Source organism: Paramacrobiotus metropolitanus, unplaced genomic scaffold (assembly GCF_019649055.1).
Source record: "Paramacrobiotus metropolitanus isolate TYO unplaced genomic scaffold, Prichtersi_v1.0 Parri_scaffold0000012, whole genome shotgun sequence".
Classification (NCBI taxonomy): domain Eukaryota; kingdom Metazoa; phylum Tardigrada; class Eutardigrada; order Parachela; family Macrobiotidae; genus Paramacrobiotus; species Paramacrobiotus metropolitanus.
Genome location: NW_026570232.1, coordinates 870,743 through 884,788, shown reverse-complemented (window position 1 = coordinate 884,788; position 14,046 = coordinate 870,743). Strand labels below are relative to the sequence as shown.

Below are 14,046 nucleotides of genomic sequence, written 5' to 3'. Positions count from 1 at the left end.
ACTCCCACAAAAGGGCTTATAGAATTCGCATTAAATACACTGTATTCTTTGTACAGATAGAATGTTACATAAACGTCATGTTGGCATACGTAAAGAAGTATTTCTTCTATCGGCATTACTATATGCGCATTGTTGCTTGATTTCGCCGGCTGTTGTTTACTGACGGTGAGCGTAATATGACACTTTATAACTGGTCAGTTTGATTTATAACCTTTACGTACATTACGACTTACGAGTACATATGCAATCGGGCGCAAGAAGCCGAATTTGCTGTTTCGGTGTAAAAGAATCTGCCACGTTGAGAAAAACATAATTTGTTTAAATACGTACATGAAAATTTGAGAATAACCAACATGAATGTTTGGAAAAGAAGTGCAAAGTCCGACTTCATCCGTGTACAGACAGATCGGTATATTTTTGTGCCAGTATTACTGTTCTTCAAAAGTTTGAAATTTGTAATATTCATGACACGCAACAATTCAAAAAGCGTAATTTCGTGGATTCATCTCATGCTTACCCTGTACTATCGTCCAACTTTAAAATATTGTTATCTCGTGAATTCATCCACATACTTTCGATGGAGTTTATCAACTGACAATTTTCAGACAGCACGATAAAATTTAATGTTGCTTTATTATGTACTTTTGAGCAGTTCTAACAACTGTTTCAGCAACTGTAAGAAAAGAATTTTATTTATTTAAAGAAAGATGCACTCCGATGCAGGCATACAGATAGTCGCCGACTCCTTTAAAATTACTCATTTAAATTACTCATTTACATAATCCTCCAGACTCCAGGTTCAATTTTCTGACGGAAATTATAGACTTGTGCACTACTATATTTTAACAAAGACTAATGAGGAAGATTTATTAACACAGAGGTGATCAAACGAGAGTCAAGCTTGGGAAGCATTTCCGTCGATGATCGATGAGAAAAAGTGACACTGCACTAACACACTAGCGGACTGAAGTCGAGTGACTCGAGTCTATGGCCTCGTCTCGAATTCAAAGCGAATCTCGTTGCGATACAGCAACTCCACCTCGCGAGGTGGCTTCGCGTACCGTATCTGTAGGCGTGGCCACTGCATACAGCCACCTCGTGCGGTTGAGCAACCGTACCATAGCGAGATTCGCTTTGAATTCGGGACAAGGCCTATGAATAACTTTTGCCCTCCTCTAAACAAACACGTGCTCCAATCCCAAAAGAGCGAAAATCCACAGCGTTGTTTTCGTTTTCTTGATCTTTTCTAGCCTTCTAGAATCATTTGATGTTACTTATAATTATTAGTGAGATTTTATCATCTGTCTTCCTCTTCTGTTTCATTTTTGTCACTCTTGTTTTATGTGCTGAATCTTGATCCATGATCTGTACATCAAGGGTTTTCTCGAAATAATTTGTGTTAACTGTAAACAGAGTGTGAAGTTCACAGTCCCAGGCTCCAGCAGTACAGTCACAAGATGGCTGGACTGTTGGTCAGCATCTTTATGTTCCTGATGGTGTTCTCATCCCTTTCTTTGGGGAACGCTCAGCAATGGGGTAAGCGTAAGCCTACGCTAGTTCTAGCTCTCTTCAACCCTTACCGTTTTTCATTTTTCTTCGGAATCCAGCAGCCTCACTGATCACTGATATCGATATGTGACTGTCATGCTTTTGATCGCAGGGCGCCAGGCTAACGACCGGGTCCTGTTGAGCGACGTGCAGACTCTGACGCTGCACCAGGGAAAAATGACGGCCGCACGACGAACCCGTGCTGTTCCGCAGTTGGCCTGTGTCGGTGGTACGGCGGGATGTAGTGCGTTTGTTCCGCAGACTGTGCAGTGCTACAACCGGGGTTCCGATGGAATGGATGTGCAGTGGGAATGCAAAACAGGTGCCTACTGTCTATATATACTCGTAGTATTTTCATTCGAACGACGAAGGAATTTTCCATTGTGGCTGATTGTCTTGCAATGCAGAGCTGTGTTTACTGTGTTCTTACAGTTCTCGCTCGTTTTAGATATGGATAATGACTTCCGATTTGGACAAATCGAAGTCGTTTGCGAAGGATATGAACATCCCGAAGATCCATACGTTTTGAAAGGCAGTTGTGGGGTACGTACCATATAGGGCCTGCTCGTGCATTTACGTAGATCTGTAACGTATTTTTTACTCTGTTGTGAAGAAATGTTAATTAGAGTAGCAGGCTGGAAACAGTGATATTTTTGGCATGTGACTGTTCAGATTAGGCCACCAAGAGAATATCGGGTGCCCGGTGGAAATGAGTTTTCTATCATACGAACATACATAGTAGTTTGGTTTCTAGATGGAGTATACGCTGGATCTGACGAAAGAAGGGGTGCAGCATCGCAAAACACAGGGATCTCATCAGTCTTCGTATTCATATGCCAAGTCTCCGACAACGTAAGGGAGAATTGTTCGACAGAGTGCCAGCGCTGTAGTTTCTAAAATAGAAGTTATAAAATGCCTATATTATTTTGTACGTTGTGTTGTTCGCGTTTCGCGGCAGTTTGTACGATCGCTAACTGTGCGCAGTAATGCAACTGCGTTAATCGTAAAATGAGTGCTCTAGTAGGATGACCGTGGTAAAGAAATAACTTGGTTTATCACCACCGAATGGGTAATTACACGCGCATCTAAATAATTATTAAATTTATAGTCAATGCTGTTTTCGGCGTACGATAATAAGATCTGTTCCGTTGTTAGTACTTTTACAAGCTGGCTGCATCAGATTGTCTAAGCGGAATTGTCTAATCATCTCGTGAATTATTGCAGTAAAACAACAGATGGTCTGAGAACACCTTGGTACATCAGCACTCTCTTCCTCATCGGCGTGATATGGTTTATCTACAAAATCTACCGAACCTGTGTGGCTCAGCGGCAGTTCTCCACCACCAACTCGGATCATCCGCAAGGCCCCGGCCACAATCCCTCCTCCGGAGGGGGCTCCAGTTTCGGGTCTTCTTCCCGTCCCTACGGCGCTCCACCGCCTTATCCCGGCGATTCGTCAGCCTTTCCGGGCGAGAGCTGTAATGCCAATCGCAATACCGGAACCGCCGGGGCTCGTGGAGGTGGTGGTCCGGGCTTTTGGAGTGGAATGGGAGCGGGTGCGGGGTTGGGTTATTTGTTTGGACGCCGGAATACGGGCGGAAGCTGGTTTGGTGGGGGATACAATCGTGCTCCGCCGTACAATCCCAGCTACGATTATGGCAGCAGTTCGACGTCGTACAGTTCAGGATTCGGAGGCGGCACGAGCTCTACCGGCTCTAGTGGATCACGGGAAGCCTCGGGATTCGGTGGAACGCGAAGAAGATAATTTACCCTTTTTCTTATTTAAGTGCATGTGAAAGTTTTGCTGCATTTACGCCTTTGACAGCTTGTGAGAAAATTGTGATTTTGGTTTACAATTGTATTTTAGTGTTTGAAATTCGTTTTTGCTGGTTTAAAAGAATCTCACAAGTTGTGTCGTAGTACGCGTTTACTATTTTAATTGGGCATTCTTCGCCACTCGGTTGTTCGTGTTTGCCTCTGACTGGACAAAAATGCGAAGCAAGATGGTTGTGGGTGCAATGCATTCAAAAAGCACAGTTTTGCGTTGGCATGGGAAAGGCTGGCGGTAGACGCAATTGCAATTTGCAATAGCACTTTATACCGGGTTTGCGTTAATCGGCTGTGAGCAGCAGTTGTCTTGGCAAATATGTATTTATAATATGGGCACCTGATTATTTTGCATCGTTGATAAATGATAAGTATAAGCTTAGAATGTATTTGCAAGCCATCTGCCTCGGTCTGTCCGCATAAAATAACAAAAAATGGACCAAATTATTGATACTACGAGTAGTACCACAATTATTATGTTTCAAAATTATTATGTTTACGATTATTATGTTTCAAAATTTACCCCGCAGGGTTCGTTGCTACCGCCTCTGGGCTGCTGCAAAACGCCTGAGAGAAGCCGATGCGCTTACGTCAGTATACAAGTCAGTGCAAGACTTGGAAGTGCAAAGAGATAAAAGTTTCTATATTCCTTAACTTTGAGCAGTAATAATCTGGATTCGGCTTATCGATGTTTTTAATATCCAAGTTCTCGGGGTTGTGTTGATTCTGGTTGAAATATGTCGTTCAAGATGGAAGTGGATGAGCCAACGGAGCGATCGGTGCTGGATTGGCCAGTGTCGCATGTTGAGGAGCTCATGGCCAACGTGGTGCAAGCTCTGCCCAAGAAAGACTCTGTCTCTTACCAAAAACGGCTGAACAAATTAGACTGGAGCACCTTAACAGTCCGCAACCGCACTGCTGAAGATTGCCGGAGCCAGTTTGAGAAGATTCTTCAGAACGACCATGTAACTTCGCGCTTGCTGTTCAAGCAGTTTTCGCTTTTGTGCGCTTCTGGTGGCTTATTCGTTGCATTTGGAATATCTTTGCAGATTCGCAAACATCGAACTCTATCTGAACTGGTAACAGATGCGAGAGCGTGGGTTAATGATCCACATAGCAGTATTCTCCGGCCAGTAAGTAGATTCACTAGATTGCAACATGTTAACTGAAATTCGAATATTTGTATAATATAAGCGATAATCTGTATTACTGTAATATTGTGGTAACTAATAATGTGATACATATGCTACATAACGCATTCAGCTCGCTATTTTTCTTCTGTGTTAGCAAGATCATCCTGAATTCCCGAAGCACCCGATGAATGCATTTATGAATTATAAAAATGCCATCATGCGGAAGATGAGGAAAAAATATCCGGATCTGGGCATCGCCCAACTTACTCATAAAATCAAACAACGCTATGACAAACTGGCACCGGAAAGCAGAGTGAGCTTAGACGATTTGTGTTTGCATTGCTGCATATTACAGGCTAACAGTGGCTTTTGCTATGGAGATTTTTGAGTTTGGTTCTTATGCGTCACTGCAATTTTTGTGTGGGGTTTTTATTAACATTGACGTGTTACATTTCGGATATCACACTTGCATTTCCAGTTTTAATTTTTATTAACTTGTGTTTTCTTAGCGATTTTGGTATCCATTCGGAAAACTTATTGGTGACATGTGGAAGCAATGGCGTTTTTTTATAGAAAGAATGGGACGATGACTACGCGAGACAGAAAGAGCAGTATACCGCCTTGAGAAGCGAGTTTTTTGTGCAGCATCCCGAATACGCGGTCGCGCTCCTTCCCAACGGTACCGGCAAAAAAAGGAGGAAAACGAAGGCCGCGGAAAAGAGAGAGCTCAGAGCTCCACAACCGAGGAAGCCGCTGTTTGCCTTCGACTATTATTGTCGGAAGAAAATGGCAGAAGGCGAAACGGTACAACTACAAGTAGATTTCAAAGGAAATTGTGCATGTATCTATATGATGAATGATGATACATGATTTATTAATGTACTGTACTCGTAAGAATAGTTCGTAGAATAGAATACCGGCTGCTGTCTGGATAATTTATGGATGCCTTCATATGCGGAATCCCATGCAAGCTTCGTACATTTTGTTATAATTGTAGCGCACATACGGTAAATGCGAATACAATATAAACAGAAGTGCATGCTGTGCAACTTCACTGCTGCTGTTTCATGTACTCGCGATTTTTACGAATATCTTTAATTTGAACAACTTGTCGAACGTTTCGTCACCTTTTGCAAATTTATTATCTGCTCATTGGCTGTTGAACGAAATCAAGTATCCAGCTTTTGCCCTTACAGACATTATTAGCCCGTACCCATTGTTGCCGAATGGCGACACATATTGTACGATGGTTGATATTGTGCTGGATGGTGTGGCTTGTTTGCTGTAGTAATTATGCCGAATGCGTCATTCTGGCACAAACGGAAACTTTTAGGTTGTTTTAAATACTTATGACGTTCTCATAAGGTTTGTGTTGTCGTTTTATAGGAATTGTCCAAGGAAAGGAAAGAAGCATTCAAAGAAAAGTGGAATGCATTGAAAGACACGAGAAAGGCGAAATTCATTACGATGGCACTCGAAGATCAACAGCGCTACGATGTACGAAGGCTTGAAGCGATCGCGGTGCACATTGGCTATTGGTATTTGAGTGGTACTAATTCACTGTGCATTTTTCCAGAAAGAACTGGAACTCTTCAAGAGACAGCATCCGGAAGTTCTCATTAAACCCATACGAAACCGCGTAACCCTCGACGAACGACAAATATATAAACACGTTCTGGGACGTCCAGAACTGAAATACAAGAATACTTACCATCTGTTTTGTAAAGAATTCAGTGAACGGGGTTCGGGCATCAACAGCAGGGAATGGATGAAAGCGGCGTCTGACGCCTGGAAGAACCTAGATAGTGATGAAAAAATTCAGTATCAGAATCAGTTGGAGGAGGTGAGTGCCAAATGACAGGCATGCGCAACGAATTCGTGTGGATCTTAGTTGTTTTATTCGTTTTTTCCTTATTGCAATCCAGATGCGAAAGGAGTATATTGAGCAGTGTGAAAGGTATCTTGAAAAAATTCCCGAAGAGCGGAAAGAAGAAGAACGACGTATACTGGAGCAAGCGATGCCACTCGGGAAGCAGTCGAACAGTAAACCTCGGCCCATGGTGCGCCTTTTTAACTCCGACGATGATAGCAACGACGTCACTAATTCGGTAAGACAATCATGTATTACGAATAGAGTGGGCTGTGACTTATTGTGAGACGTTGATTAACTGGCAAAATTGTGGGTTGATAGAATAGTAAATGCTTTTTCCTTTTTGCATGGTTTATGGACGCATTCGTATATTATCGGAATCACATGGTGATAGAGGATATTATGTTATAAGTGCAGAGCGAACAAATCCGAATATATAAGGGCATTGTATTTTACTCCTTGTACAGTACTCGTGATTTATAAGAGCAATAATTCTTTCATCTGATTTTAAAAGGTTCGAGGTTGTACCGATTGGGAATCAAATTGCCAAATATGTTATACGAACAACCTTTGACATTTGAAGTGTTTTCCACCTGCCCTTAGTGACTGTAAACCGTCTAGTTTAATGATTTTCCGCAATTGGTTTGTTTTGGGAGTTGTCCTTGCATCTTTGGAAAGCTTCATTAAACGGCAAGAATCTGTTGCAGGCCAAAAAGAAGACTCGAGCTGACAAAGCCCTGGAAGCGAAGATTCTAGAATATGTAAGGTATGACAACGAGGACGCGATACAAGAAGAGCATCCCTACGCGACGGAAAAAGAGATCAGTGTTTTCCTGAAAAAATGTTACGAAGACCTGTCTGAGGAACAAAAGGTGAGGATGATCCTTCGATAACTGCATGTTATATATATTTCGAAGCGTGCTTTTGCAGGTGAATTATCAAGCGAAAGCTGAACGGTTTTTGTCCAAAAAGAAACTGTTTTAAGAAATGCATTTAGAAGTGTACATTTTTGGTGGCCTTCACAGTGTTATTGTTATTTTTGGTATTTTTGTTTGTTGTTTCTATTTAGTTCCATTTTTCAGTATTGTAAATTTGTAATGCAGTTACATTTGTCAATGAACACACTCTTTGGTGCGTGTAGTTAGGTTATGCTGTTGGTATCTACCGAGAATAACCGAAATAATAGCGGTGAGCGCGAAAGCGAATGTTTAGTGTACACTACTAGTATGTATCTGATTTTTGACGCAATGTACCGGGCCATCTTCCTTAAGCTTTGCCTTCGATGCACCGCACTTATAATTTTATATAGATATGCACCAAAAGATACTCCAGAACGATACGAGATGGGCGCATTGATCGGGAGGAAACGTCCTCAGATATCGCAGTTTTTAATACTTTTTGTTAGTATAATATGACGTTGTATAGATAATTTATAAGCATAAAAAATCGGAATCAATTTAGTACGGATATTCCTTATTTATCATACAGCTTGAGCACTCGTACTTTGACTAGTACCGTACATTATATATAGATATACAAAAATTTCTATGAGAATTTGAAATGAATAGAAGGTTTAAACTCTAAACTGTATTATTAAGTAAGTACTTATTAGTTATTACTATTGATGTATAGATGTACGACATATTAAATAATTTGAAGTACGTAGTACTGTTTCTGTACGTACTTTCTACTGTATAGATATTTGATATTTGTATAGATATAGATATTTGATATCATCACCTGTATCTGCGTTCCCTGTGACCACAGGAACAGCAAACTACACGGCACCAGCTACGGCCAGTGCATACTGGATAGCGGCGAACGGGCGAAGCTAACTCTGCTCCGTCGCAGGAGTTTTTTTTGTAGCTACGCGGGCCACGCCTGCTACGGAATCAAAGAAACGCGCTAATCTGCTTATCCGCGTGATAACGCATCTTTTTATGCCGCGATTTCATTTTTTCTGGCCAAAATAATGGCTCTCGTAGTGAAGCCTACGGGAAATCCTTTGAGCATCAGCTGGAATTGCCTCCCCGACGAAACCTCATCCGAAGAGGACAGCCAACCAAACACTCCTCTCTACTTCTCCGCCTTGCAGTTCAATCCACACCCACCGAAGCAGCTGTTAGGCACCTACTCCCATGTGCTCGCTGCGGTGTCCGGCAACCAGATTGTAGTGATCAGACTGACGGCGACTGCCACGACCAAGCAGCACGAGTTCTTTGTAACCGAAGTCGCGTGTGGCCCGCACAGTAACAAGGAGAACGACAGCATCCGCATGGAAGATCTACACACCGTGCAGTGGCTGAAGGATCCCCTGACACAGCGCACGTGGTCGGCGCTGGCCGTTGGCGGACGGCATGGATATATCCGCATCATCGACTACACGGTCAGACCTGTGCGGATGGGCTATCTGGCGGCGCACACGGGTGCCGTGACGGCGCTGGCCTACTGCGAGGAACAGGCGCCGTTTCTCCTCTCCGGATCGGATGACTTCACCGTCCGCTTGTGGAATGTGCGTTTGCTGGTGTGTTTGGCGCTGTTCAAGGGCCAAGGCGGTCATGTGAAGGAAATTATCACGCTGGATATGCATCCGTCCGGGCGATTTTTCGTGTCGGGTGAGATACAAAGTAATACTTTTTATTATTATTGTCAATGCTGCTGCTGAATATTCATGGAAATCAAACCGGATTAAAACCTCTGTTGCATCCGTTTTTACTGCAATTACTCCTGATTTGCATCGTTGATCGTATGCATGATACCAATCGTTGATCTGATGATTCACTAAGCTCTAGGAAGCAAACTCATGCTGAACGCAGTGGTGCTTGACGAATCTGTATTTTCTTATTATATAGATATTTCACTGTAATTATTATATCTCTGTTTTTTATTTATTTAGTATATTTATACATTGCTGATATATTAGTTCACAGGGATGAAGTGAGTTGACGTTACTATTGCAATGCCGACAGCATCATCGTAATGTGGAACAAGGAAACAAGTCAGATAAATAAGAATTTACTTCCTAATCGCTGATTTTAAGAACTAGTGGCTGTGGGAGTGAGAATTACGAATCCAAATAAATGAGCATGGTGATGGCAGTGTTTTTATATTTTCTCTGCGTGTTATATTTAGGATCGCGAGATGATCGAATAAAGGTATGGAGCCTGTTCGGTGGGAAGCACCCTGCTTTGCAAGCGGCAGCTGCGAATCCGCACGCCGTGGCGGCTAATCCTGTTATCATACCCGCTCCGGATTTCACCACGCAGTGCGAGACGGAATTGAACAGTGTGCGGTGGATAAATATTGAGAAATCTGATAATTTCTTCTTCGTGTGTCGATTAAAGGAAAGAGTCGCTATCTGGTCGCTTGTTGTTGGCCAGCAGTCGAGCAGGGTGGAATGGAAGGAGCACAGTCATCCGTTAGCCGTCGGTATTCCGTCGGATCAGCCAGACTGGTTTGGAAAGTTTGACTGTATTCGGGATCCGTTCAATTCCAAGGGAACCAAGCTCGGCAACCCGGTCATGTTTCTCGAGTGGCCCGAAATATGCGCTCCCACAAGAGGAATAGAGGTAACCCGTGCACGACCGGAATATGTTCGGCGCGAATGTACCTACATATTTCATAGTTTATAAGCTGCGTTTATGTCCGCAATGCAGTGGTTGCATAATTTCATTAAACACTGAATGTCGAATATTGTGTTTTGTTCTGCTGGTGAGTAGGAGAAACGGAATGCCAAGAAAGGTCAAGTCTCTGCCCGAGGTTTGTCGCAGCGCGTCGAGTGTGTGGCATACACGCTGGATCAGCGTATGGTAGCGGCCAGCGAATACAGCGGTCAGATAACGTTCTACAGCCTTGAACAGAGCAGCTGATTGTGCGGGAGAAAACTAAGAATCAGTGGATGCAGCTGTTAATTAGTTAATTAGCTAAGCCTGTGCTATCGACATTTATATGGGACTTTTTTAAATATATTATTAATGCTTAAATTTTAACTAGCACTTTCTGTAATTTTAATGGCTTTTGCCTCTTACAGACTGTGGTACTTGAAACATGATATGAATGTATTTTTTCTTTCTGATCTCTGCATTGTTCGGGCACAGTTTACTCTAGATTTCTGCGTTCTTTCCTCTTTTGAATATTTGTTATTGTTTAAAAAGAATTTGTTAGAATTCTTAGAATTCTTAGGATTTGTTAGTTTTAAGCGTAAGATGAACTGCTTTGTCGTGGCAGATTATGTATACTCTAAATACCCACTTTATGTATTGCCGTTGGATGCTTGTCTGCAGTTAATAAAAACTTGTGCATTGATGACACACAGCAACAATCTTTGAGTTTTACCGTTAAAAGAATCAGCGCTTGAATGTTGATGCAGTGTACTCTTTGTAGAAGTATACATGTTTATAGAACTATAGACTTTTGCAGCATTGCTGCACTTATTGCTGTTCTGTTTTTAAATTAACGGCGCGGAATATCACTAAATAATTATTATGTACCAAAATATGAAGAACGCTATCACTCGCTACTGCTCTCCAAGTGTCCGAGTGTTGTGTTCCCTTTCAGAGCTCCGGTCAGCTTTTCATCAGTCTTGTAGTGCTCCGATCGTTCGATCAAGAAACATAGGTAGCCAATGAAGGCAAAAAGAAACTACAAAATTAATACAGTACCGTCAGTACGGTCAATGATTGGAATTCACTGACAAGTACAGAATTATTTGAATCTTATCCAAAGGTAATGTTTTCATTACCGTAGCGGCTGTGCCTCGTGTTAAATGGGCGAAACCCGCCAACATAAGCGATCCCGATCTTTGGCTGATTTTGTATAGAAAGGTGATAAGTTTCGCATCATCCGTCCACAACGGGATCTGATATGAAAGTGTTTTATGATGCAATATTAACAACATTACAGATTATTGGATAAAACGTAAATTTGGATGTATAAATAAAGGCTGAAATCTGAATACTATGTACCGCATATTTATATTACTGTAAACGAATTTAAAAGGAATATAAAAAGCTGGCGTAGCGTTTTCAATTTTAATTTTCGGTATATATGTACATATGCACACATTTTGGTTACCTTTCGTCGGCAGTCTTGATGCGCCAGGATCAAATCGCGAATCAAAGCTATGGTTTCCGAACACTGCAAAATGAATGCTCGTGTAACACTGTACCAACACATTCTTATATAGTATAGTTAAGTTGACAATCAGACAGAGCAGTTTAGTTATGCGGGTTTATGTCCTTACACTTTCATGCAATTTGGTGCCGGTGAGAAAGAACATCAGTAAAATAACAGCTGATGGCAAAATTTGCAGCACTTCCCGTGCATACTCCCAGACATTGGCAAAATCGTCCGACAAGAAGGCTTGTGCAGTCATGGAGCAGATAATGAGAAAATGCCCAAATATTCCCGCTCCCAGCACAAAGGAAAACCCATCACTAAGATGTTGAACAATGGTGTAAATTTCGGTGTCCTCTTTTCTCAATATTCTAAAGCCTTCTTCAAAATGCATTATTTCCTGCTGTACGGCAATAATGGTGCTTTGCAGTCGGCTATTAAATTTCACCACACTCTGGATGACCAGCATAACCAGATGAAAATACAGAATGTAGACGAGAAACGGCAGAAGACGCGCCACCAACCACACCAAATGAAAACCGGCATCCCACACCAAATTCGGCGGTCGCCATACGAAATACTTGACCGGTTTCCACATTTCTCGCTGCTGGGTGGTACCAACGTTCATACACAACTGTCCAACAAAGACCGTCACATATGCCAGTGCGGAGGTGCAGATTCCCATGTATCCCAGGAATATCACCGGTGACCTTTTGTTGACCTTTAGTCCAAACCACAATAGATGGGCGGATATCATTCGTTCGATTGCCATTATCAGGTGCTGGGCTTTTAGAACGAAACCGAAAAGGATAGTGCAGGTGAGGAGGAAGCTGAATTGACTGTTCATGTACGAGAGAATGGCGATAATGTGGCTTTGGCGAATACGGTGCGGTTCGCCTTGGATGCTGTTGGTTTCGCCGTTAATGATCCAGTCGCCAAAGTCAATGATGAATATGATTAGAAAAATCACTGGAATCAAATGGCGTAATACACAACACCAGGCACTTTGGGTTTTGCAGCCCAGGAAGAATTTAATTAAGGGGAAAAACGGGATGTTAATTAAGTTTTCCATTGTCGCTGTATATGATCGCGCACTCGTATTGCGCGGTGAAATGGGACCGGTACCGCATGTGACAACTGCAATAACACAGATTTTGAAATTTACTTGATCTGTAGAATAATGCAGTCGATCGATTAAAATAGGTACGTAGGAGATAGTTGTTCCATCTAATGTAACTTACTTCTTTGGATGTCAACTCCACGTTGATTAAACAGAATATTTATGCAAGATGCATTTTGATTTATTTACGCACAGTATTTCTGATGAATTATTTATGACCTCTTGCATTAGCTGCATCTGGATAACAGTACAGTAAGTAACTTTTACGTCATTTCCGGTACAACATCAAACAGCTTAACGCATCCACAAGGATCTGCAAAGACATCTACAGCAAAGGATCTACTTTGTCGCAAACGTCGTAGTACTATCGAAAACGAAGTTATGCTAGCTGAGCCTAGCTCCCACAGCTGACTTGTGAGCCGCTTCAAAATACTAATTTTAAAATACGGTTATTTCAAACGGTGTGCTGGATAATTTTTTAAAAAACGTAACGATGTTGACAATATATACTGTTCACAACAAATTGCGGTAGGCATGCCTTTGTAAATGTTGTGGCAACATTGCGTGACGTTTATGTTTCGACAACGTAAAATGTGGGCAGTTCCTTGACAGATGTCCGACTGGTGTTGTTCATTAAGGTGACCAAAGTAATTTACCGTGGTCGTAAACCGTGTGTGTTTCTGCAGCAGGGACGGGGAACGTCGCGATTCGATTTGTTGCCGCATACATATTACAAGTACTCGTACAAGTCATTTAAATGCACGTTATCCTTTATAGTACACTGTGCGCAACACATAGAAAACAGAATAATAATGAGTTTACGAGAAGCTTTCCCGCATTTAAAAACAGTTTACTTAGTGCACCTTAATTATATCGATTTAATACGCGGATGTTTAATAATGCAGTATCAAAATGTTCTTTTAAGCAGAATTCGGCTTTGCTCCAAACAAAACACGTTACGTTGCCACTCCAATGCCCTTTACTTTTCTTAATGGTCTTCGTCAAGATTTTTTGCTTGCTGCTCATTGCCTGTTATCACGTGACAACTTACCGGAATATCTAAGATTTTCTAAGAAGAAAGTGCAGTATGGGGAAAAACGAGGCAAAGAATGTCGAAGTAATATCTACCTATAATTTCCTTTCTGTATACCAACTCACGGCGCAGTTAGTACGAATATGCGTTGCTTTGCCAATAGTGATTCGACTATTTATTCCATTTTTCTTTTTTTTCTTTTTTGTCATGGACGTGGGTAACTGGATGATTAACGGGGTCACGGTGGCCGCCGTACACGGAGACAAAGATCGGCGAGTGCAGGAGAGTGAAATTATCGCCCTGCTGATATACATGGACAGCGAAATCACTTATTTCACCGCCGCTATGATTTCTTTCGGATTTGTTATCAAGGTCATGGACTTTGATTTGATCCTCCAAC

The 14,046-nt window shown here is 42.0% G+C and overlaps 4 protein-coding genes across 4 annotated transcripts; 3 read left to right on the top strand and 1 right to left on the bottom strand.

The window, feature by feature from the left end:
• Positions 1-1,247: 1,247 nt before the first annotated feature.
• Positions 1,248-3,552, top strand: LOC129583986 (store-operated calcium entry-associated regulatory factor-like). The gene is made up of 5 exons (XM_055476059.1): positions 1,248-1,536; positions 1,661-1,870; positions 1,997-2,091; positions 2,303-2,400; positions 2,773-3,552. Exons 1-5 carry the CDS (start codon positions 1,458-1,460, stop codon positions 3,311-3,313), a joined length of 1,023 nt encoding a protein of 340 aa, XP_055332034.1. The 5' UTR covers positions 1,248-1,457; the 3' UTR covers positions 3,314-3,552.
• A 255-nt stretch (positions 3,553-3,807) lies between these two features.
• Positions 3,808-7,570, top strand: LOC129584001 (nucleolar transcription factor 1-like). Its single transcript, XM_055476077.1, has 9 exons — positions 3,808-4,340; positions 4,425-4,508; positions 4,663-4,821; positions 5,082-5,312; positions 5,895-6,005; positions 6,085-6,351; positions 6,434-6,616; positions 7,086-7,250; positions 7,309-7,570. Exons 1-9 carry the CDS (start codon positions 4,113-4,115, stop codon positions 7,360-7,362), a joined length of 1,482 nt encoding a protein of 493 aa, XP_055332052.1. The 5' UTR covers positions 3,808-4,112; the 3' UTR covers positions 7,363-7,570.
• Positions 7,571-8,151: 581 nt separating this feature from the next.
• Positions 8,152-10,666, top strand: LOC129584009 (uncharacterized). Its single transcript, XM_055476088.1, has 3 exons — positions 8,152-8,993; positions 9,511-9,947; positions 10,098-10,666. Exons 1-3 carry the CDS (start codon positions 8,351-8,353, stop codon positions 10,245-10,247), a joined length of 1,230 nt encoding a protein of 409 aa, XP_055332063.1. The 5' UTR covers positions 8,152-8,350; the 3' UTR covers positions 10,248-10,666.
• LOC129584007 (uncharacterized) lies at positions 10,666-12,577 on the bottom strand. The gene is made up of 4 exons (XM_055476087.1): positions 11,621-12,577; positions 11,452-11,514; positions 11,120-11,236; positions 10,666-11,019 (listed from the first exon to the last, which is right to left on the bottom strand). The coding sequence occupies exons 1-4, from the start codon at positions 12,563-12,565 to the stop codon at positions 10,888-10,890; spliced, it is 1,257 nt and encodes a 418-aa protein (XP_055332062.1). The 5' UTR covers positions 12,566-12,577; the 3' UTR covers positions 10,666-10,887.
• Positions 12,578-14,046: the final 1,469 nt, after the last annotated feature.

Bases quoted from the DNA above. Each gene is read 5' to 3' on its own strand.
- LOC129583986 (XM_055476059.1), top strand. From the start codon at position 1,458: ATGGCTGGACTGTTGGTCAGCATCTTTATGTTCCTGATGGTGTTCTCA. The intron at 1,871-1,996 runs GTGCCTACTGTC...CGCTCGTTTTAG, and splicing joins GCAGTGGGAATGCAAAACAG to ATATGGATAATGACTTCCGA. The intron at 2,401-2,772 runs GTAAGGGAGAAT...GAATTATTGCAG, and splicing joins TATGCCAAGTCTCCGACAAC to TAAAACAACAGATGGTCTGA.
- LOC129584001 (XM_055476077.1), top strand. From the start codon at position 4,113: ATGTCGTTCAAGATGGAAGTGGATGAGCCAACGGAGCGATCGGTGCTG. The intron at 6,352-6,433 runs GTGAGTGCCAAA...ATTGCAATCCAG, and splicing joins ATCAGAATCAGTTGGAGGAG to ATGCGAAAGGAGTATATTGA. The intron at 7,251-7,308 runs GTGAGGATGATC...GTGCTTTTGCAG, and splicing joins ACCTGTCTGAGGAACAAAAG to GTGAATTATCAAGCGAAAGC.
- LOC129584009 (XM_055476088.1), top strand. From the start codon at position 8,351: ATGGCTCTCGTAGTGAAGCCTACGGGAAATCCTTTGAGCATCAGCTGG. The intron at 8,994-9,510 runs GTGAGATACAAA...TGTTATATTTAG, and splicing joins CGGGCGATTTTTCGTGTCGG to GATCGCGAGATGATCGAATA. The intron at 9,948-10,097 runs GTAACCCGTGCA...GCTGGTGAGTAG, and splicing joins CTCCCACAAGAGGAATAGAG to GAGAAACGGAATGCCAAGAA.
- LOC129584007 (XM_055476087.1), bottom strand. From the start codon at position 12,565: ATGGAAAACTTAATTAACATCCCGTTTTTCCCCTTAATTAAATTCTTC. The intron at 11,515-11,620 runs GTAAGGACATAA...TTCATTTTGCAG, and splicing joins GCACCAAATTGCATGAAAGT to TGTTCGGAAACCATAGCTTT. The intron at 11,020-11,119 runs GTAATGAAAACA...TTAATTTTGTAG, and splicing joins CACGAGGCACAGCCGCTACG to TTTCTTTTTGCCTTCATTGG.